Below are 23,723 nucleotides of genomic sequence, written 5' to 3' on the forward strand. Positions count from 1 at the left end.
AAACCAGGAAGGAAATTCTGCTTGATTTCCTCTCCCCCCCCCCCCCCAGTCTAGTCAGGAATAGCCCACATATGTATTAACAAAACTAGTTTCATTCTCTTTAGGACTAAAGACTTGCATTAAGAAGAAGAGGAAGCTGTCAGTTTGTGGATGCAGTACTAAATTGCACAGAAAATTGCACTGTGCCATAAAGCTCACAGGGTGACTTCCAGCTAAACACTCCTTCTCAGCTAACCTGCCTCACAGGGCTTTTGAGAGGGTAAAATGGAGGAGGAGAGAGTGGTGGAAGGGAAGGATGAATGTACAAAAGGAGTGGCCATTTGCATCGTGACACGTCAGCTTAACCATATTCTCAAGAAAAGGCAGAAGCAGTTGTACTTTTTACAACTTAAATCAGGTAGCGTTACCCCAAAAGCTCTCCTGTCACTGCTTTCAGGTTGGGGGCGAGCATGCATGCAATAGACTGAAACTGGAAAAACTGGGGTCCTCTGTGTATTGTCTCTTGCCCAATTTTTTAAGGAGAAAAATGGCAAATTAGCATCCATGAAAGAAATGTATAACATTAATTACATTTTGGAGATACATATTTCTCCTTTTTTCATAACACTAGAATTTCAGACCACCCAGTAAAACTGATTAGAAGTAGTTCAGACCAGACCAAAGAAAGTATTTATTAACACAATATGTAATTAACTTATGGAACTCACTGTCACAAGTTGATGTTGTTATAATTTCCACAGCAGCAAAGTAACATCAGCTTTCTCAAACAAAAATAGACAACCCCTGCCCCTGAGGCACATATAATCTAAAATAGAAAATGGGGGGAAACGTCAGAGGCACAGAAGTATGCTGGTGGCATCTGTTTAGGGCTATTACTGGTATGAGGGTTCTGCAATAAGCCAGAGGCTGAGGTCAACGAGATGGGCTTTAAGGAATGTATAGGGGTGCCAACCTCCTGTGGGGCCTGGAGTTCTTCTGAAATTATGACTGATCTTTGGATGAGAGAGATCAGTTCTCTTGGAGAAAATGGCTGCTTTGGAGGGCAGAATCTATAGTAACCCATATTCACTGAGCTCTCCCTATCACAGACTCAGAGCCAAGCTACAAGTGATGAATTACACTTGCCTGGCAAGTGAACAGACTCAGGGGTATTCATCCCTGTTCACTTGCCTTTCACTTGCGCTCCACTTGATCAATACACATGAGTCTGTTCACTTGCCAGGCAAGTGTAATTCGTCATTTGTAGCTTGGCTTTCAGTGTTCCATACCACCACCTCCAAATCTCCAGGAATGTCCCAAGCCAGAGGTGGCAACCCTACAAAAGAGTGGTGAGAGAGGGAGAGAAAGCACCATATATTGACTTATGGAAGGTGTTCTAGACATAGGGGGAGAAAGGGAGAATACAAGTCATAGAGAGGGAAATAAGGAGAAGTAAGGGCCAAGGGCGCCAGGGTGAAAGAAGCCCAAAGTGGCAACTGATAGCCTCCTCTCGGCTTTCCAAAATGATTTGATTGGCCAGCGCTGCAGCCTCACTGGGCAAAACCCCAGTGCTAGCCTTCCTTCTCCTACACTCACTTGTCACTGACAGAAGAGCAAGCAGAAGCAGCCCTACCACATGCTAAGTAAGCTAGTTGGTGACTGCTGCCTGCAGCAGAAGACTTTCCAGCTGCCCCACACACAGCATCTGCTGCTGGTCTTCAACCAAGGGGGCACATCCACAGGGCCACCATGGGCCCCTGGACAAAAGTTCTATCTAGCCCCCCCCCCATGAAAAACAAGAATGTGCTGTTGAGTTGCAGCCGACTCAACTGTGGGGGTGTTCAAGGCAAGAGATGAGCAGGTTTGCTATTGCTTTCCTCAATGTAGCAACCCCCCTCATCTAAAACAAATACTATAAAAAATCACTTTCTGTTACTGAGAACGTAACAATAATTGCAATAAGATATGCTACAATCCCCACACCCTCCAAAAAAACAACAACAAACCAGAAGCAAGCAAAATCAGGAAATCTTTCCAGCCAAGAACTTAACAAGAACACTCAAGCACACTAGCAGTGAAATATAGGTGAGACACAAGTGACCTGGGAATAAAGATAGAAAGGCCACACAGGGCCCTCTGGTCTCTTGTGAAAGATTTGGCTCATATCCAGTGCTAGCTCACCTCATTCTTGGGCCATCCAAATGGGTGTGGTGACTTCTTTTCCTGCCTGAGGCAACTGCCATTCCAAGGTGGGTGAGTCCCCATCTCCCAATGACAGACTCTTCTTCAATATTAGGACTATTGAATATTTACAATTCTGTCTTGCATTTGAACCCTGTGATACAACTCACTCTCTTGCATTCCCATCATTCAAAAATGTTGCTTAACTAATTTTTAAGTGCCTGCTCTGTATTTGGAGGATCGATTCAAATCTGAATTCCTCCAGCAATTTCATCTGCAGTGATTGATTCTAGCTTTACCACCAGCTTGTTTGTTTGTTCGTTTGTTTGTTTGATTGATTTATACCTCGCCCTCCCCACAGATGGGCTCAGGGCGCCTAACAACATTAAAAAATACATTAAAAGTCACAAAACCATAAAACCAATAATAATTTTAAAAAGTCATTAAAATAGTCCAGGAGTAGACTGTTTAAACAAATATTGGGAGTCCGTATACGGGCATAGCAGATGGCTAAGGGCAGCCCCAGAAAAAGTAGTGGTCTTAGATGGAAGAAGGAGGACACCCGCTGGCACTCAGCCAAAGGCCCGTTGGAACATCTCCGTTTTACAGGCCCTGAGGAACTGTAACATGTCCTGCAGGGCCTGGCTCTCCAGCGGGAGAGCATTCCACCAGGCTGGGGCCAAGGCAGAAAAAGCCCTGGCCCTGGTTGAGGCCAAACGGATGTCCTTCGGGCTGGGGACCACCAGGAGTTGCTTGTCTGCAGAGTGCAACACACTGCAGGGGACATAATGGAAGCGGTGGTCCCACAGGTATGCAGGTCCCAGTCCGTGAAGGGCTTTAAACACCAAGGTTAACACCTTGAACCAGATCCGGAACTCCACTGGGAGCCAGTGCAGCTGGCACAGCACAGGATGAATGTGCGCTCAGATTGGCGTTCCGGTAAGGACGTGTGCCGCTGCATTCTGGACCAGCTGTAACTTCCAGGTCAGGCCTAAGGGCAGCCCAGCATAGAGTGAGTTGCAGTAGTCTAGCCTGGAGGTGACTGTTGCATGGATTACTGTGACCAGGTCCCGGGGTGAAAAACAGGGCGCCAGTTGCCTGGCCTGTCGAAGATGAAAAAAGGCAGACCTGGCAACGGTCGTGACCTGGGTCTCCATTGAAAGTGTGGCATTCAAGGTCACACCCAGGCTCCTCACCATTGGCAAAAGTTTCAATTGTACCCCATCGAGGGCTGGGAGCCAGGTCCCCAGCTCGATTGCCCCACGACCCAGACACAGAACCCCCGTCTTCAGGGGATTCAATTTCAGGCGACTCTGATGTAACCATACCGTCACAGCCTCAAGACCCTTGGCCAAGGAATCCAGAGCGAGATCAGACTGGCCATCTGTCCATCAGCAGGTAGAGCTGAGTGTCATCCGCATACTGGTGACAACCCAGCCCAAAGCTATGGGCTAACCGAGCGAGGGGGTGCATATAGATGTTAAATAGCATCGGGGAAAGAATCGCCCCCTGAGGGATGCTGCATACCAAAGAATTGTGAGCAGACAGTTCCCCGAGTGCCACCCTCTGTCCCCGATTGCGAAGGAAGGAGTTCAGCCATTGCAGGGCTGTTCCACAAATCCCCACATTGGCAAGGCGGTGGGTCAGAAGATTATGATCGACCGTGTCGAACGCTACTGTAAGATCTAAAAGTATCAGCAGTGCCGACCCGCCCTGGTCCAGGTGTCGCCGCAGATCATCTGTGAGGGCGACCAGCTTACTTTGTATCAACATGCACAAGCATATTGGTTACTTGTTATTTCTGAAGGTGCTGCATGAAGCTGTAATAAACTGGCATCTGTAGTCCTAGACCGGCCTCTGTAATAAACTTCAGCAAAGTCACTTTTTCCAGAACCCCAAACATCATTACTTTTCTTGTCCCAGGTTTCAGATTAGTAGTGTTACAATTTGCAACATACTGTTTTTGTAAAAACACTCAAGATTTTGTAAACAGAGACTTTAACCGTGGGCTGCAGGATTTTGTCTCTTGCTTGTAATTTGATCAGAGAAATGCTTTTTAAATGTGAATAGAAGAACCCTGTCTAAATACTGGTAGGATTCTCCAGATTATATTAATTTTCTGTGTTTCCCAATATTATGGCCAAGCCTTTGCTACAGACCTTCTAATTTAGTTAATTACACTTGAATAGCTGTTCAATGAAATTATACAAACAAATGAATCTCAAGATTTGATATAATTTAATTCATCTATTTTATGTCCTGTCACTGTGATCATTGATATAAAATGTATTTTCAGTCTGTAGGTGAGGCATTAGAAAATACATGTACATAAATTTTGCCTTTAATTAACTCCTTTGAGATACTAGATAAGACTTTTCAGGCATTGTTGGGTGAGTGTAAAATGAACAGGGTTTTCTTCCATTGGGTCTGCATTCTACTGCCTCTGATTATGATGGGGGAGGTCTATATATCATAGGGCTTCCTGGCTTTCTTGGCTAAGTCATCATATCTCATCCTAATATGCCTCTGAGGAGGGTTTGTGAAGGTAAATGGGTGTGCTGTAGACCAGAAGTTGGTGCTTTTTCTCTCTCCAGAGAAATGAACGGAGGGTGCAAACTCTCCTTGTCTTGTTTTTTCTCACGTGGTATGCTGCTGCATTTATTTGAGAATGCATGGGAGAACACAACTTAAAAGATTCAAATGATACGAATAAATTTGCTTAGAGAAACAGCAGTAGCAGTGCAAGTAGGATTCATTTTCCAAATTTCCTTTCCAGTGAACAATACAAGAGCCTATGTGAGATATGTCTATGGGACTTTATGGCAAGCCCGGGTTCAGATGATGCACGCTGAGTTGCTTTGTGCAGTTTATCATTGCCTGACCTACATGCAGTACCATCTTAAGAACATCTTCCTGGGAGTAAGATTCTGAGTAGACCTGCTTGGAATTACTCCCATTATGCATCTCAGAGAGTTGTTGTGAAGCTAAAATGTCTTTAGGTCCTTGGGATAAGGGCAAGATCCGGTTGGTCAAATAAGAGCAGTATAGATGTAAAACTACGAACTAGTGCAAATTATGTTTCCTTTCTTCTGTTACTGAATGGATTGGAAAATATATGTTTTTACTCATATTCTGCAGTGTGCTTTTCCCACAGTGTATATGGCATATATTTTCACATAGCTGAACTATAATTTGTACAGTAGTATACTACTGTGTTCTCACAGTCAGTGCTGTGTGTGTGTGTGTGTCAAATGTCACCATTTTATTAGGACCAAGCAACAAAACAGTATGCAAACTTTCAAGTTCTTCGGAACGTTACATAAGGCTAGATGGTTAAAAATGTGGGGCAGGGGAGATTTTAAAGCTTTTAACCTGTGTATGGTGCAGCTTATCATACATAAGAATCAATGTAGCTGGCATACTTTCCACAATAAATGTTGCTGCAGAAGTGGAGGTATAAAAGATTTTTCAAAAATATCTGACATCTTGTTAAAAGCTCTGAAACACTGCAATTTGCTACACTGCAATTATAGTTAATTAAGAGCATTAGTTCATTAAATAGTTTTGTTGAATATCTTTTATTTTGACAGTATATTTCTTGGGTGATAAAGAAAACTGTTCTGAAATACTTCATAGATTTTAAAACAGTGTACTGTCTCCTTAAATGATTGAACTGTGTTTCTAGTGCATGACAACCTCCCTTGAATATAGCAGTGCTTTTTCTGTTGTTCATTCACTTAACAAGATACACCGAGCAAGTACTCAGCTTTCCCCGATTAGCTCTTTGGCCTGTCAATCAAGTGTGTGAGACTAGCAAGTTATTCTGTCCTTCAGCAAAGCTTCGGCTGTGCCTGGAATTGAGAGCAGGTAGTGAAAATGCTAGGGGAAAATCTTCGTGTATAGTTAAAATATCCTTCACTTATTTTCCAAAGGAAATGATTCGTTTCTGGTATGGCAAGAAGGGAAGGAAACATCAGTCAATGAAAAACAAATATAACCTGGTAATTCTATTAAGAAGTGTTTTGTATTAATATTTTGGTTGTCATTTTGATTATGGTGCAATGCACTCTGTAGTAATATCTTATTTTATAATAAAATTCATTGCAGGGTTCTGCATTTTAGAACTTGTAAATGAGGCCTTTTTAACAATTTATCATAAGCTCATAATGGTTGTAATTCTTTGGAAGGCTTTGAAGGATATGCATTATAGGAAATTTGTTACAGTGACTTCCTGGTTCTTTATATTTTAGCAAAAATTAGTTGATAAAAAACTGTTAATCTAAAATAGTTCCATAGTAAATTTATGTGTTTTTTAATGTTAGTGTAGTGAATAATACTATCGGACCTTGTATTAACTCTAATATTAGTTGTTTAACAGAGTTGAATGCACATTAATTTAAGCTAAGATTTGTATCTGCATTTCATTTTAGACTTCAGTATTTTGAAAATAAAGTGTAGGGGCACTTTTGTATAAATACTTCCTTTTTTTGTAAAGTTTCCATAAAACTGTGAAAGAGTTCACTTTATAGCTTGAGTAATCATCAAGGCTCAGTGATTCTCACATGTAACTGCCAGAAACTGGGAGCAAATATCTATGAATGTTTAGTTTTCATAGACCTTGCAGTGACCCGTCTTGATACATCGGTTATTTTTAGCTATGGATACAATTAAAGATTTTCCTCATGTCATGCTGGTATTGCAGGATAAAAATTAATACAAGAATCCTCAAATTCTGAAACCCCTCAGCTGGTAAGACTATTCTGTGAACCAGGCAATAGCAATATTTTTCTCTGTGAAGTGTTAATTCACATTTTAGCTCATTTATATGTTTGGTCATTTTCAGTTGTTATGCCTGTCCCTGCCCCCTTATATTCTTAACATAAACGAAGGTACAACGGGGAGCTCATTGTCCATGAGACTGTTTTGAATGAAATCTTAATTGTAGCCAAGGTTGCAAACTGCAGTAAAAGGCCATGTTCTGCTACATTGTAATCTGGTTTGGGACTATTCATATATGATGCTAAATCCAAGTAGGGTAGGATGCAGAAGAGAGGTAGAGAAGGGTGCACATGATCATAGGTCTTAGTGCTCCAAGCTATGCACTAGAATTTGTTGCTTATTATTATTTCCATAATAGTATGATACTCCCAGACTAGCAGACATCTCTGCATGGAGGCGGGGTGGGGGCGGTTGCCCTAAGATTGCTGCATACTAATTGAGCAAAAGATGCTGCAAGAAGATACAGAATTGGGGATCTAGTAGAATCTAGGAATCTAGGATAGTGCTATCTCATGTTTCCCTATCTCAGAACCTCCTGCTGGAAGAAAGCATATTTCTTGAGAGGAGAGGGTGGACCTCCACAGAGTGATTGTGTGCAAGCACCTCACCCCTACTACCATGCCTATTTTAGAACACCAATCAGTACGTATTCCTCACTCTGTAAAAATGTTTCAATACTCTCTGCTGTTTTGTGTATCAAACATATTTTTAAAAGCAGAAGCACCTCTTTAAATTATAAAAAATGGCTTCTGCACCCCACAAACCCTGAAAGTTGAAGATTCCTTTCATCGAGATAAGAGTATCCTTTAGAAAACTTCTGTTTGCTTGTGGGGGGTGGGGGGAGATGTTTGGTGAGTGGTTAAGAGCATGGGACTCTAATCTGGAGAGCTGGGTTTGATTCCCCACTCCTCCACGAAGCCAGCTGGGTGACCTTGGGCGAGTCACAGTTCTCTGGAGCTCTCTCAGCCCCACCCACATCACAGGGTGATTGTTGTGGGGTAATAATAACACTTTGTAAACCGCTTTGAGTGGGCATTAAGTTGTCCTGAAGGGCGGTATATAAATCGAATGTTATGTTGTTTCAGTGACAACTTATTTTTCTAAGGATGTGTGTGGCTTCAAGAAAAGGATGTTTTTGTTTATAGAAGAAGGCATCTTGCATTTCCTTCTCCTAGGGTCTTCTGGGAGAAATTATTGCATGTTTCTTCAGAAAAACCAGATACTGTCATTTGACTACATGAGAATTGCAAGTTGAATTTAAGAATTTCACAGAGTGGTGATTGATTCTTGTATTCCACATCCTAGTTGAACATTGCCTTGAAACTTTTACTACTTTAATGGTACATTACAACTAGGAAATCTGTGTTCCCAGGAAATAGCACAGTTAATCCTTTATCCTCCATATCCATCCTTTTTCATGATTCAGGAAGATTATAACAATTATTACAGTTCACTTTTTTAATAGTGGTCTATGACAGTTGTATATGTACAGTTGTATATGTAGTGGTCTATGACAGTTCCCCCAAATAAAGGGGGAAGGGGTTAAAGGTGCAGAAAACTTTTTACAGGCTCCTGTGGAGCTCCTGTAGCTCTTACAGAAAGCTATTAAATAGCAATTTGTTACTTAAGCATACAAGGCTTACAGAAAGAACATGATTTCATTGCTTGAACAGCACTGTTGAAAATCAGGTTCACTTTAGCTTGACAGAGGAGTCCCAGAAGTTAATATGTACTATTTTATCATTTAATATTGCTTTAATGGCAAGACACTTATTTAAATATTAATAAAAGAAAGATGTTTTATAATTGCTGGCTCAACTGCATAAAGTTATGTGCTTTAGTGCATTTATTATGTGGCTACTTCTCAAAGTTGTCAGAAGCCCAGCAATAGCCAGAGGCATCAAGCTGGCCGGATAAAGAGGTGGAAGTGGTGTACACATGGTTGCTAAGAGAGAGGAGCTAATGTTGGTTAACTTAGCATTCTGGTTAATCAAGTGCAGTAAAGCAGTTTTTACTGTACCTACTTGCAATTGAGTAATTAGACAGTATTGAATATTGGGTTGCATCTCATGCAGATGGGTGCATGTGGTAATTGTTCTTTTTCAGTGTGCAGATAGTCTTGACTGTGGAGTAACATGCAGTGGCATGAACCGAAATATGAACCAAAATTCAGCACAAACCAGGTCGGTTCGTGGTTTGCGAATCAGCAGTTCGTCAGAGCCCATTTCTGACAAACCACCACAAACTTTAGGCTGGTTCATTTGATTCATTTTTTGGTTTGTCACCGCAGACAGCCTGGCACCGATCAATCAGTTTCCTAGGCAACAGGGGATGGACTTCCTGCAGGCCTTCTGCTGACCCGGAAGTGGTGATTTGCTGGCACAGTTCGTTTTTTCACAGTTCATGCCCATCTCTAGTAATGACTGACATAGTTACAACTAGCAGCAACTCCTTCCATTAGCAAAATTCCAAGGTTGTGTATTTCCCCACTGGCTATAAAAACTGTCCAGTTGGACAGATCTCTAATAAGTCTGCTGCTGTAGAGTAATTGACATGTTTCTCAAGGCAGAATATAGTACAAGAAGGAAAACACAACCAGTGGTAATGAATGACCATTTTAGAAAGTAAGGAAAACAGGTTATTAGTCTATATAACCCTTGCCAATATATATTCACTAACAAATGGGACAAAATAGACTGCGATTTGATTTATGGAGTTCTTGCACCCTAACCTGGTCTGTGAATGAAATGATAACTTTTCCAATGAGGGGGGTTAATAAGTTTTTCATCTGTACCTACAATCACTACAAATAAAAATGTCACATAGGCCTTGTAGATACTTGTTTATATTATTGAGCCTTTGCTGTGCATAACCTGGTTGTGTCTCGTCAACATCCAGGACATGAGCAAATTTGAATCTGTATATATTCTTTGCATGCATGAATACGTACATTTGGAAACCACATCCTCTAGATCAAAAGATAGGTATGTCATTTTCACTTTGGAGGTAGAGCTGTTTTTCGTTCTTAAATATTTATCTTTTCACACCAGATTTTTTTCTTTCTATCCAGGATTTGGAAAAGCAATGTGTCATAAGAGTAGTATTCTACATCTATTTTTGCATGCTTCTATTTTTTGCATGGATCTCTGTATGTTGATTGTAGATTGCTTGGAGCCCTCCCATTCCTCTTTCTATTATGTAGTGGGGGTTTAACATATATTGTTAGGCTACATATATTGATGGCAAGTAGAAATGTGCAAATATTCCAGAGAAATGCAACAGTAATGTTCTTAAATTCCAGATGCTTCTTCAGCAGTTTTACAAATAAATTCAATCAGTTCACTTTTTTGTGCTCTTAATGTGTTAAATCTGACTGTTTATAAAACAGTACAACATTTGAAGAACCCCAAAATGATTTATGGTTTTGTAAGAAGTGAACTCTTATCATTTGAGTGTTTCTAGCACTTCCATACCAAATTGAAAGGAGTAGAGAAGAGTTTTAAGTTCTTGCAGAGTTGCCTTATAGAATGAGCAGCAGAGATTGTAGCAGTACTTACACAGCAGGCGAGATAATCAACCTGGAGCATCTTTTCCGGATGCTAGATAAATAGTAGATATTGAAACAAGCAAGACGGGAAAATCAAGCAGAGTTTCAGTGTTTGGCACAAACAAGAATGGAAGAAAAAATTGAGGTCCAGGAGTATAGTTAGGTGTATGTATTGCACAGAGGGAGCAGCGTTCCTGCAGGAAGAGGAAGTTTTGTAGAAGCAGGGATAGGAAATGGCCAGTCATTCAAAGAGCTCTGAAAGAGAGATATGATAGCTAAAGAAGTAGAGCTCCAGATTGCTCACAAGATTTGACTGCCTCCTGACAGGCTGGTTGGTTTAAGCCATGTTGCTTCATGTGTGGACAAGTTTATTGGAGTGCTTGTAAAGTTGTAATACATTGCAAATGGAAACAAAATTCACATCTGCAGCCTGCTTGAAACAAGTGAAATTTGTAAAGGTATGGTTTCTCATCTTCTAGGTGCTTGCAGGATCTCTGTGTACAATATGTATTATTGGTTTGGAGTGCACTTTAAAAAATTATACCATCCAAGCCTCCTGCATATAACATTTCAGAAATGTCCCCTAAAGAACAATATTTTATGAAGATATCTTACAAACTGAGATTCTCAAAAACATATACACTGGAAAATTACAGACTAACTTGGCTACAAATCTGAAACTTTCCCAAAAGATGTTTTCAAATGGTAATCTTTCCTTTTGCTACCATGTACAAAGGGATATTGAATGTGTCTAGTGTGCGGCTGTAGTCAATTCTAAAACATGCCAGAGCTACAATGGACAGAATGGATGCCATTATCATGAAATGAATTTGTTAGATGGTGTGTGTGCATCCATACGTGTGTGTGTGCAGGGGGGATTAATAAAATTATTTTTGTAGATCTATAATTATCTTGGAGTTATTGAATATCTAGAAGATGTGGACTATGTACTAGAACAAGTTTATATACATATATATATAATTTTACTAAAGCCAAAGCTAGAAAATGTTAGTAACCAAGATGGTTGTTCATCTTTGTTTTGTTCAAAATGGAACTGAAAGACGGGATGTCTCCTTACTATGTGTAAATTGAATGAATAGTTAATTCACACACAGGACAGCCTCTTATATAGGTTGTGTTGTGACTGTTATTAAAACAAAATCCCTGCCTTTCCAGCATATTAGACCAGCTATTATACTGATCAGAATACAGTGCACTATTCTAAGAAGAATGCAGGCTTACTGGTAACACTAAAGAAATGAACTGGGGTCATCTGGCATCCATGCCGCTGTAGCATTTCCTTGATAAACCGTTTTATTTTCCAGTGAATACCGCAGGTACTTTTTAAGGACAAAACCATTGTCTTATGGGGGTGGTTTTAAGTTGTGTTATCTAGACTTGTAATTTAGCTCACTTTAGAGCAGACCTTGCTCCGCAAATAACTTAAATAGCTTACTTTGATAGAGTAAGTATAAAAATCAACAGAATCTGGAGTCCCACCATGAGTTTTCAAACAGTTGCAAAACATTTATATTTAGAAACTATTTGTACATGCTTAATTGATCATGCAGCTAAAAAAAACTGATAACATACTATTCTAGCAGATTTGCTGTTTGCAACTACTGAGATATATTGGATCTCTGGCTGTTTTGTTGGAAATCCCAACATGGTATATGTGTTATATGTGAAATGTCTCTTTGTGCACATCATATCATAATAGGTGTAAATGTCTTTTTACTTGTCATTTTTCTTACGTTGCTGGTCTCTTTTTCCCCCCCTGCACAACCTCTGCATATTCCTGTCATTTTATTTTCTTGCTTTTTATTTTTCTTTAACTGTCAGTGGAATTATTGTCTTCCTGTCTCCATATTCAGGTAGTGTCAGTGGCTGAGTATCACCGCAGGATCGATGCTCTAAATAGTGAAGAACTACGCACACTCTGCAGACGTCTCAAGGTGCCCTCTTCAGTAGTTAACCTCCTTCCTACGGAGGCTAGAATGTCTTTCTCTATAGTGTCATTGATGGGGACAAGTTCCGTATGTGGTGGGTTTGTCTCGGCTTCAACACTGCAAGAATCCAGCAGAAAAATCACTTCTTTATGGATATCTGTATCTGTACAGTGGTATGGCTGAGTGCTGTGACATCTGTGACAAACGGGTCGTTTCTAGAGCTGAGCCAAACCAAGGATCAATTTTTGAGCCCTGATTAGCACATGTTCAGATACTGCAAGTAAAACGCAATTAAAACCCAATGTTTCTCTGCTGCTTGTCCTGGTTCTGGGAACTAATCACAGCTCAGATAAAGCTGTGCAAAATGCTCCTCCCCTTAGATGGTTTTAAGGGTGTGCCAGAAGGCACTGTCCAGAGATGTTCCTGACTTTTGCTATCAAAGGACAATTAACTTCCTGACATAGCTTTGTTCTAGCTTTCTTCTGTTACCCTAGCAGAGTTAAAGCTTATGTAAAGCCCCTTTATACACCATCTCTAAATCCTCCCTTAGCCCATGTGACTATAGGTAGGCATTGGGACCAGTTACATGTTAGCTTGGGTTGGAGAGCTTATTGACCATCTACTCCCCATATATGAGCGACCACGCCTGCTTAAGCCGCACCTCCACCTCTGTCAGATGGTTTTTATATGGTGAGCAGGTGTTTTACTAGAAAGCTGTGTTAATTGTGATTTTATCTTTGTATATTTTATATTCTGTAGTAGTAGTAGTAGTAGTAATAATAGTTTAGGAATTACCTGGCTCCTTTTTTCTCAGTCCTGAACTTTGCTGAACTGTGTCCTCTGGGCTTGTTTAAGGACTGCACAGCCTTTTAAAAAAAATATTATTTGTGGACTTCTGCAGAGTTCCTTCTAATATCTGAGATGCAGACCAAAAAAAAAAAGATACAGCTTTGAGTAGGCACTCAAAAATGTGCTGAAAAACAAATGCTTTTCTACAATAGCATTGCAAAAATAAAACTAAAGATTTTTGGCTGAGCTCTAGTAATTTCAAACAGGAATTTTCTGTCATCTTCTGAATCTCTACTGTAGGTTTTTCAGAGCAATGGGGGCTTTGTATTCACAGCTTGGGGTGGCAGCTTGAGTTGGCTAAAAGCTTTAAAAGAGGAAATGCAAATAACCCCCTCCCCCCAAAAAAACCAAATAGTCCCCAAATACAGAGATTCTTTTAAAAGAAACCTCTATAGTCAAAAGTTACTTACTTGTATACCATATAAAAAGTCATCCTAACCTTGCCTCTTAATGCTTATGTGTAGAAAGCAAGTTTCTTTCTGTCGATACGGGCATAGGCAAGCTGATCTAGTGGTTCAAGGGAGAGTAAGTAGGACCAGTAGCACACTTTCTACCTCTTTGGTTTAAGTGACTGAAAGAGTATCTTTAAAGCTGCCACATGTCTTTTCTAAGATCTGAACAAATGAGTCTTTACTAGATAATGAATAGCATGATCAGAACTTGGTTAACTATTTGGGTTTATTCTAATCCTGTTCACTTCAGTATGACTAAGTCAATATATATCCCAAAGTAAGGATTGCACTGAAAATGTTTTTGTTTGTTTGTTTTAATCTTGGTGACTCTGAGTAATATCTACAGTTGGCTGTGAAAGAAAATTCTTCCAAGGCTTTGCTAGTTCTTTTTGTTTTTCCAGTAGTGCTTATTGACCCATTACGCTTCCAAAGTATTATGGGCAGTTCTAAGGACATTGATAACTCGAGAAGTACTTTTCTACTTTAGAATAATTTCTTTGGGGTGTTCAGCTTTCCAGAATGATAATACATTAAAAATTCTTTTTTGCATAATGTGCATAGTCAAAATAATTGGTGGGAAAGCTGGCAGGTGTCAGTTAACTAGGTACGTCAAAAGTGCATAGATATTATTTGTTCATTTTGCTCACCAGGTTTCCTTTTTATCCTCCTACGCCAACCACAAAGTTGATGGGACGACTGAAGGCCAGATTCTCTGTGTTTGCTCTAACTGACAGGGTGATTGTTAGGATAAACTGGAGGATGGGAGAATCAGCTACACGGAGGATCAGGAGAGCCAGATGGGAGGAGAGGCGCTGTTGGGACAGAGAGCGCAGTCCTGCATTCCAGTCCCAATCCCTTAACCATATTTTGTCTCAATTGAAATTTAACATTATTTTGAACCAGCCTTTGAATTTCATCACTGTTGCTTGTAATTGAACTGTATGTTTGGATTACTTAAGTTTGTTTTTGTCTTTGGGACTTAGTGCATAGGACCAAATTGCACAGGACACTGGAGATCACATGAATGTTCTCCCATGCATTTTTCCCTTAAAAAATGTGTTGCATCTGATTTGGCCCTTAGCAGAGGCAAAATGATACCAGCGTACTTTCACGGTGTGACTGTGCTTAACTGAAGCAATATTAAACTCTTTAAAAATAAATATATGTTGAACATGGTCATAATGAAAATTGTGACTCCAATCCTGGATGCACAAGACTGTTGTATCCCTTTTTAATAATAAAGACAGAAGCAAACAAATGCGCGTCACTGCTTCTGCTTAGTGAAATGTTTCTGGACTGTTGCAAGAACATAGGCCAGCCACAAACTGGCATCAGCTCCTGCTCTGTCAGCATGTAACTTTTTATTACTTGACAGTTGAACAGAGATAAATGTTCAAAGACTGGTTGCTTGGAGAAATTAAGACATAGAAATGAAGAAGGGGGGAATGAGGAGAACTGGAAGAAGACAAGAGCAAGAAATGGCTTCGCTCTTAAGTATGACCAATTTCAGCCCCACGTAAAGTTTCCCAGTACACTAGTAGTTATTATGTGAACACAGAGCTTTTTATATTAATTTTAAAAATTGCAGTTAAGACCATCTTTTTAATTAAATGTAGTAAAGCATAAACAGATCTTTTATTTTAAAATTTCTAATATGGCAAACACAGTAATTTTTGCTAGTTGATAGAAAAAAACGATGTATAAATGCAAAGGATGGCTTCAGGTTGATACAATAATTTCTTTGTGGGGAGGGAGATGTTTTATGTTAGGCTTCTTATAAAAAAAATCTCATACTGCAAAGTGAAGTTTGTAATTTTAGTGAATTTACAGTGCAATCCTACACAGAGTTACTCCTGTCCAAGCCCATTGAAATCAATAGACTTAGACTGGAGTAACTCTGTTTAGGATTGCACTGTTAGTCAGCTTTTGAAAGCCAAGTGGCAGGACCATGACTGAAAAGATGAACCACTACAGAAGAAATATGACACAGCAGGATGGGCGAGGAATGCCAAGCAGACAGACTAGACGGAAGGAGGCTACTGAACCCCTCCTCTCTAGTCCCTCAGTTCGAGGGAAGGTGGCTCAAAGAAGAGATTTTTAGGGATGGGGAAATTGGCAAGTGGAGCTTCAGGATTCTCTTCCGACCTGCTGCTCATCTGTTTGAAATCTGTCCATCTTCTCCCTACCCTACCAACCACTTTGCCACTATCGGCCAATTAAAAGTCTGCCTCTTCAGTGTCTGGTTCTACCCTGGGCAATCTGCAAACCGTCCAATCAGTAATTTGCTCTTGAAAAATGAAAATCTCATCTATTTTGTATTTCGGTTTAGATAAAATGGCTTTTTCAGTTGTTAAATTTACACACAAAGAAGAAGAATGCAAATGAACAAATGAGTACAGGCGTGTAAGCAATAAGGACTGCTGTGAAAGCACTCACCATATTTTGTGTGTATATAGACAGTTGTCTCATCAGGAATCAACTCGAGAGAAACCAGTTTTGCCTGTTTTCAGCAGAAGTCGGCTGTAACCTACCAGTGCATTTTAATATCACAAGATCATCTCTCCTGAGCAGTTTTTCGTTTTTTTCAAACATTTTATTACTTTTAAATAGATAAAAACTGTTCTGTTGAATACATGTAAATACTGTGGGTTTTTTAAAAAATAAATGCAGGTAGGCGCCCTGGCGTTCAAGCGTAAGGGCAAGAAACACGTACTTGGCATCATTCTATTTGCTGATTAGTATAAGTAATTTGCAGTGTGAAGGCGAGTGGGGAAAGACAAACTTGCCCCACAGGAGAAAAATACACTTTGGTTCCTGTTAGACTGAGACCTGGGAAACGGGAGTTCAGATTCCCACTCAGCCGTGAAGCTCACTGGGTGAATTTGGGCCACCCTACCCAGTCTCCTTCAGCCTAACCTACCTCATGTAATTGAGAACAAAATGGGGAATGGGGTGAGAACCATGCATGGAGGAAGGGTTGAAAAATTAAACTTGTTTGCATCTTTTATGCTAAAATGGATGCCAAGCATCAGTTATACAAATATTCTTTATTTTAAATATTATTATTGTTGTTGTTGTTTATAGTCCACCTTTCTCACTGAGATCCGGCAGATTAGACAGTGCAAGTGAAAATACAATATAATCAACAGAGCAAAATACAATAATGAACAATAGTTAGAATATTGAATGAAAAGAGATACAATATGGTACAGTAGCAGAAGATTTGAAAAACAAGCATAAAGTCAAGCACAGAGATAAAATCTTTCTGAAACAAAGTATAATTAATTTTCATGACATGTTTTGCAATGTGGAAAGTAGGTGTATGTCTATATCAGCAGACAGTACCCAGCAGAGTAGCATATAGTCCCTGTCCCTACCAATGTATCTTTCTGAGCTAGTTCTTACAACACAGCCCTATAATCTGGCTAGAAAGCCCTCTTGAATATTTCAGTTTTGCATAGTTTGTGGAAAGCCAGGAAACTGGGAGCCTTCTTGACCTCAGGCAGTCTATTATTTGACTTCTAGATAGGAAATGTCACTGTAGCAGATGCATGTGTTTACAATTTTGGGTCTGTCCAAATTACCAAAGGGGTGTTGGGGAGGGGGTTTGATTTATATAGTGGAGCATGGGCAGGGTTTGCTGAACCTCTTGTTGCCAATGGCTTATTTCTTCGCAGCTTGTTCCAAAGTGAATCTCCCCACCCCTAATGCTGGTCTTGCATGGACCCCTGCTTTTTGTGTTTGGGCTAGAGCAGAGTTTAAACATGAGCCTCTGCTGCAACAGCGTCATGCAAGTTAGAACGATTGTATGTTGTTATGTAGGTCAAAACTTTGATTTCAGTATTAAAGGAGGGCTTCGATAGATCAGAAAAAGAGCAAGAAGTTTACTTGTATTTCAATCACTATGTAGTAGGACTTCAGTGATGTTGCAGACGATGTGAAAGGACTCTCCACAAAACATAACTGCTCTCCCAACAGTAGGAAGTGGTCTGCTTATCCTTAAAAGGTTTGTCATTGCACAGTGAATAATGTTGCCAAGTGGGGATAAGCATGTGCAGCTTTAACAAGTGTTTGAAGTTTTGGAGGTTGTTTGCAGAGCATTTTGAATGCTAATTTAATTTTCTCCCTCTCTGCAGATAACAACAAGGGAAGATATCAATTCAAAGCAGGGAACAACCATCAAGACCGAACTGGAGCCGGAAGTGTTTCGGCCAAATCTTAGTGACCCCAGTGAATTGCTGCAACTGGAACAAATTGAAAAGGTATGAAATAAGAAAACTGTAATACTCCTTACAGTGCTGTAGCAAAAATTTTTACTGCTACATTAAAAAGTACTGCAGAAGGCAAAACTACAATAGTAGTCTTCTCTTGCTGGTAAAATGTAGAGTAAAAAACAATTGTTATAAAAATATAACAAATATGAAATATTTGAGTTGTGTTTCTCAGTTGTAGCTGGTACGCAGATGAGTAGGTTGTATGCTGATTTACTGTTCTTGTTTCTTCTGGGTTATTATAGTGACATCATTAAAGTGTTGAGCTAGGACTTGGGAGAACTGTGTTCAAATCCCTACTTGGCCGTGAAGCTTACTGGTGAACTTGGACCTATCTCAGTTTTTCTGTCTCAGCCCAAGCTGTCTGTCAGGGTTGTTGTGATGTTAAAATATAGGAGAGGAAAACCATGTGTGCCACCTTGAACTTCTCAGAGGGAGGTCAGGGGGAAATGTGTCCTATAGATTTTTGCTGCTTTTAACTGTGTATATGTGACTCACATAGGTTCTAACAGCTGAGTAAAACTATGGCTCTATCTCAGTTTAGTCTCTTCTCAAGCACAACGAAGGCATAGTTTGCCGCTTTTAAAAACCTTTCAAATAAGCAGTCTCAATTTCATTGCCTCACCAATATTTGATTCTTATCTGTGTCCAAAGTTACAATACTGTGGACATCCAACTACAAAAGTGGATTATCTTGAATTTGTTTATAGATCAAGACTTCGTCATTTGGGGCACGTGTATACTATATCCTAATATGATTTCAATGTTGCACTTCCCAACTTCAATGTTGCAGCTGCCTTCACATTTTAGTCTGCTCTTGTAATAATGTTAAGGAGCTCTTGGAAAGTAAGGATATATTACTGCTTCTTGCTTTCAAAGTATCTGAAGATTGGGTGGCGTTCATTGAGTTATTTTGTCATCCTGCAATTATGCTGCGTTGGAATACCATGCTACGCAGTGCAGCCAGACGAGGACAATAGCAATAGCAGGAAACAAAAACTGGAACGCTGCTGTTTTTCTGAAAATAATTCTGTTGCTTTAATCTGGATCACTTAGTTCTAGTAATTGAGTAGAAGCTGTAAACTGGGAATTTGGACTTTGATCTGTCTAGAATTCAGGCCAAATCACTAATGGATCCATTTCAAACTACCCCTTAGCCCAAAGGTCCATCCTGATAGTAGGACTGAGGAATTAGGCCCTGGTTGCCTCTGCAAATTTACACAGAAGCATCTAGGCATGTTGGAAACTACATTTTCCATCACTTGCAGTATCTGTAGAAGCTGCTGCACATGCTTATGACAGTTCATAATGTAAAAGAAAGGTACAGTTGCGAGAGGGCTCATGTTGGGCATCACAGTAGGGTTCTAACCCAGTTTATAGTTCACATTACTTTGATTGGTGTCTGGAGGATGGTGAGCAAAAGCATATGGGAACCTTGAACTAATTCTGGCATGGATTTGGTAGGTGAGATCCACCTGTACTGTAGAAGAAGACTGCTCTAGCACTAAACATACTTACTGGGAAGTAATCCCAATGATATAGGGGAATTTAGTCCAGGTAAATTCTTTTTTGTTTTCCTATTTTCCCTAGTAGCCATCCAAACTTCACAGGAGAGCTACATGCTGGGATACAGAGATCAAAGCCTCCCCTGTTGTCCCAGAGTAACTGATCTGCAGAATTATTTCTGAACATGAAGATTCATAGGCTATTCATCACAAATTCCTCTTTTAAAAGCCATCTATAAAAATGAATGAAACATCTTCAATTATAAGTATTTAATATGTGTCTTTTGTTGTTTTTAACTTGTATCTACATTTTATTAGCTTACAAAGCATCTTCCTCCTCGAACTATCGGGTATCCCTGGACCCTGGTCTACAGTACTGCAAAGCATGGCATGAGTTTGAAAACACTATACAGAACCATGATGGGGCTGGACACCCCAGTTCTAATGGTTATCAAAGACAGTGATGGGCAGGTATGAAAACTGCAATATACATACTCTTCTTGATTTCTCCCCACGCTTCTCTACAGAAATAAAGACCATCAAACTGTGGCTTTATGTTACATTGACCTCATCAAAAGTCGCAACTTGTCAGCCTGACTCCAATTATTTGGAGATTTAAAGCTTCCCAGAGTTAGGCAGAGAATGCTGGAAGGGGTTCATACTAGTGTGCAAGACCGCAGGACTTCTAGCCCTCTGTCACCTATATCTAAACTTGGTTATTTCTCTGCCTACCTTATTTCTTGTAATAGGTCCTAAAAATTGAGAGTGGGAGGTGTGACAGCTCACTCCAAAAGGTTAGATGAGAAAAGCAGAAGAAAGCAAGGGGCTGTCTATGTTCATTTTCTTTCTGATGATTGCCAATTCAAAGATGCTAGCAGGAGCATCATTAGGCATTAATAAAGGTAGCATCTTACTAGCCAGTGCTGCCAGAGACTCCTGTGGTAGGAAATACCTCTTTTTTCTGAGATACTCCCTGTTGTATTACCTTAGTGAAATAACTAGCATCTGGAACTGTCTTTAAACCCCCACCCCTAATAGTTTCATTAACGATTTTACTGAGATGAGATATTGATTCATCACTGTTACAGATTCCTTCATGAAATCTTGTGTGTTGATGGAAGTAAATTGATGGAAGTAAAATTGAACTGATACGTTTTTCTTCTGGTTAATCTGAGCCTAAATGCAAGATGGGAATGTCATGAATACCAAAGTATTTTTCTTCTTTTATCTAGATTTTTGGTGCTCTGGCTTCTGAGCCCTTTAAAGTTAGTGATGGCTTTTATGGCACTGGAGAAACCTTCCTTTTTACCTTCTGTCCAGATTTTAAGGTAAGGAGTTACCATGTAAGCAGTCTGAAAAAACATCCACAGTTGTATTGTGAGGTATATTTCTACCCCAAGCCAAATTCCAAATGTATCTCATGTTTAAAAAAAAAGTTCCACAAAACAAAAAAAATTGTAGTGGCAGAAATCATTGTGTTTCACAGTAACTAGACACTGAAAGCACACTTTCACGTGAGGTAGACTGAGTTTTGAGTAGATTCACGCCACACCCATTGCATAATTGACACCTTTTCCATTTTATTGTAAAGTTATAATTTCTGTGTTTTAATCCCAAGGTGCTTGCTGTTTTCCTTTAAAGTGTATGAGTTTGTTAGCTTTCTCATGTTAATATAGTTGCTAACATTGTTTGTATTTGCAGTATCTTTCTTGCCACTCTGTAGCCATGTAAAATTCACCAATAGAAGCCAACCAAAATGACACAAAACAGTGTAGTTGATCCAGAGAAACAGTTTTATGTGTTTTCTGATTTTGCATTTTACTTTGGGCCAATGTTGTTACCTTTTTCTATTTTGTGATGATCTGAAGGTTCTCCAGATTATCAGGAGGGGCACTTAAAAATGGCTTCCTGAATCGGATGTTTATGTCACACAGTTTGTTAATGGGTTAGGATAAAAAAGTACCACAGTGACAAAAGCAGAGACTTCTATGGTTACTGATTGTTCTAGGTGTTTTGTTTTCAGAAAACAAAACCTGCAAGTGGTAAGTAGCTGTACTTGGGGGCATTGTTTACTAATGTATAGGTGACAATGTCCTAAAAAGAAAAAGTTGTAGAGCATTCTGGAAAAAAAACCCCACTGTCACTCCAGTGGAAGTTCACCCCATACAAGCGGCAAAAGTTTGTAATAGGAGGCTAAGTGTAAGAAGGCTTTTCAATTATTTTTAGTGTAATGTTTTTTAAATTGGTGTTGTAGAAGTAGAGAGCTTTTTTGTTTAGTCTTTGTTTTTTCTTCTGTTTCCCCTTTTGCTTGTTTCCTGACTGTGAATGGTAATTCAGTTTTCTTTTATTTGTTTCCAGTTTCTTATGGAGAAACAGTATACACTAGGAAGAGAGTATGGCTCACCTTAATCTTCATAATAATTGATTAATATGTAATATGTTTAAAGCAGAAATCATTGACGCTCTTTTGCTTCATGTTGACAATAACTTCTGTGAATTTCTATATTCTTTATTAGATATTCAAGTGGACTGGAGACAATATGTTCTTCATTAAAGGAGACATGGATGCCCTAGCTTTTGGTGGTGGAGGGTGAGTAATGAATTTTTTGTATGTCACAAAGAACTGATTTAGTCTTCATATGAAGTGTTTATAGAATTACCATGCTGATAATGATTTACCTTCTCAAATCAAATACTGAAGTATAATGATTCACCATAAATACGTATCTTAGAACATCATTTATATTCTTGCCTTTTAAACTAGTCTTCTCTGAATACTGTCCAACTTCAATTCCTATTTTCTCATCTGTTTCCCTATACCTTGGACAAGTGTTATATGTTTCTCAAATTTTTAAAATACAGTCAACCGTCCCTTGGGAGCGGGGCTTGGGCTCACACATCAGTCTCCTATCTGCTATCCTTATTGTAGGCTGCAGTGAACAGCAGGACTGGAAATCCCAGCCTGGATCTGATCACATTAAGCAAACTTAAATGTCTAAATGTTCTTAAGTGATTTTTATTTTTTATTTTTTTTTTATTTTTTTTATTTTTTATTTTTTGCTAATTTCCCCCCTCCCAAAAGTTCAGGGTGTTAAGTGATCTGCTGTGGGAGGTAGCAAAATTTGCCTCTCTTCCTTAAGAAAACTTAAGGGCACAAGTTTTCTTAACTGCATCATTGGATCTAGGCCCTCATGATTTTTTGAACACACTATCTCCTCTTATCTGGGCAGACTGTATTCTCCTCCAATATTAACTGGATCTCTTATTTAGTTGTTCACTTTTCCCCCTGGTAAGGGTGGAAGATGCCTATGTTCCCAATCTCCTCCTGCAAGGAAAAGTAAGAAAGCAAAATCTTACGTACTAATAGCCAAGTAGCAAAGATCTGAGAACACTTAAATCCAAAAATTGGAGCCATGAACAAACAAGATAGATCTTTCTACATGCCAGGTTTGCAGAACAATCTGAAAACTAAAAAAAAAAAAATTAAAAAATGATAAAAGTTTTAACCAGATGCCCTCAGTGGCTGAACAGTTCAGTCAGTATTCGGGACTGAGTTTCTGTCACTAAAAGGCAAGGGGAGGGGGCAGGGCTCATTGGGGCCAGGCCCAAGCAACCACCACTTAATACCACATGACTTGCATGACTCATCCAGGCCTGGCTCCTTACTAGTGTTCAACAGCAACCCCACCTCTAAGAGCCAGTATAGTGCAGTGATGAGTGTTTCAGAGTAGGATCTGGGAGATCCAGTTTCAAATCACCACTCTGCTATGGAAGCTCATTGGGAGACTTTGATTCAGCCTAACCTACCTCTGAGGGCTGTTGTGAATATGGAGGCAAAGACAATGATGTAAACTGCTTTGGGTCCCCTCCCCATTCTGGAGAAAGGTGGTATGGAAATGAAATAAATTTATGAATATAAATGAAGATGGGAGGCTGATAAAAGGTGTTTAGTGGGTCTGAAGGAGAGAAGGATGTAGGGAAAGCTGAGCATGTGGAGGGTCCCAGTAGGAAGAAAAGAGGAAATAGTGTAGGGAAGGGGATACAGGAAAAAGTGAAATACCCCTGCAAGTCCTTATAGGTTCCTCACTGTGCAACTGGGCCATGGGGAGAGGCAGCTTGGGAGGGGAGGGGGAAAGATGAAAATGGGGCAAACAAAGATGGGTAGAGAAGGAAGTAGAAAAAGAGTGGAGGCTGTTGGGGGGCAGGGAACC

General features: G+C 39.7%; 1 protein-coding gene across 2 annotated transcripts in view; it reads left to right on the forward strand.

Moving 5' to 3' along the window:
- Positions 1–23,723, forward strand: part of OXR1 (oxidation resistance 1) — a 62,146-nt gene that overhangs the window by 32,888 nt on the left and 5,535 nt on the right. The window contains exons 1-6 of one of the 2 annotated variants that reach the window (XM_054985450.1): positions 6,081–6,161; positions 12,361–12,441; positions 17,873–17,998; positions 19,831–19,983; positions 20,745–20,840; positions 22,029–22,102. In XM_054985450.1, coding sequence (XP_054841425.1) covers positions 6,096–6,161; positions 12,361–12,441; positions 17,873–17,998; positions 19,831–19,983; positions 20,745–20,840; positions 22,029–22,102 — 596 coding nt within the window. In that variant the 5' untranslated portion in view covers positions 6,081–6,095. Of the gene's footprint in view, positions 1–6,080; positions 6,162–12,360; positions 12,442–17,872; positions 17,999–19,830; positions 19,984–20,744; positions 20,841–22,028; positions 22,103–23,723 lie in introns of those variants that run through there. The other variant, XM_054985448.1, reaches the window with a different exon arrangement.

Source organism: Eublepharis macularius, chromosome 7 (genome assembly GCF_028583425.1).
Source record: "Eublepharis macularius isolate TG4126 chromosome 7, MPM_Emac_v1.0, whole genome shotgun sequence".
Classification (NCBI taxonomy): Eukaryota; Metazoa; Chordata; class Lepidosauria; order Squamata; family Eublepharidae; genus Eublepharis; species Eublepharis macularius.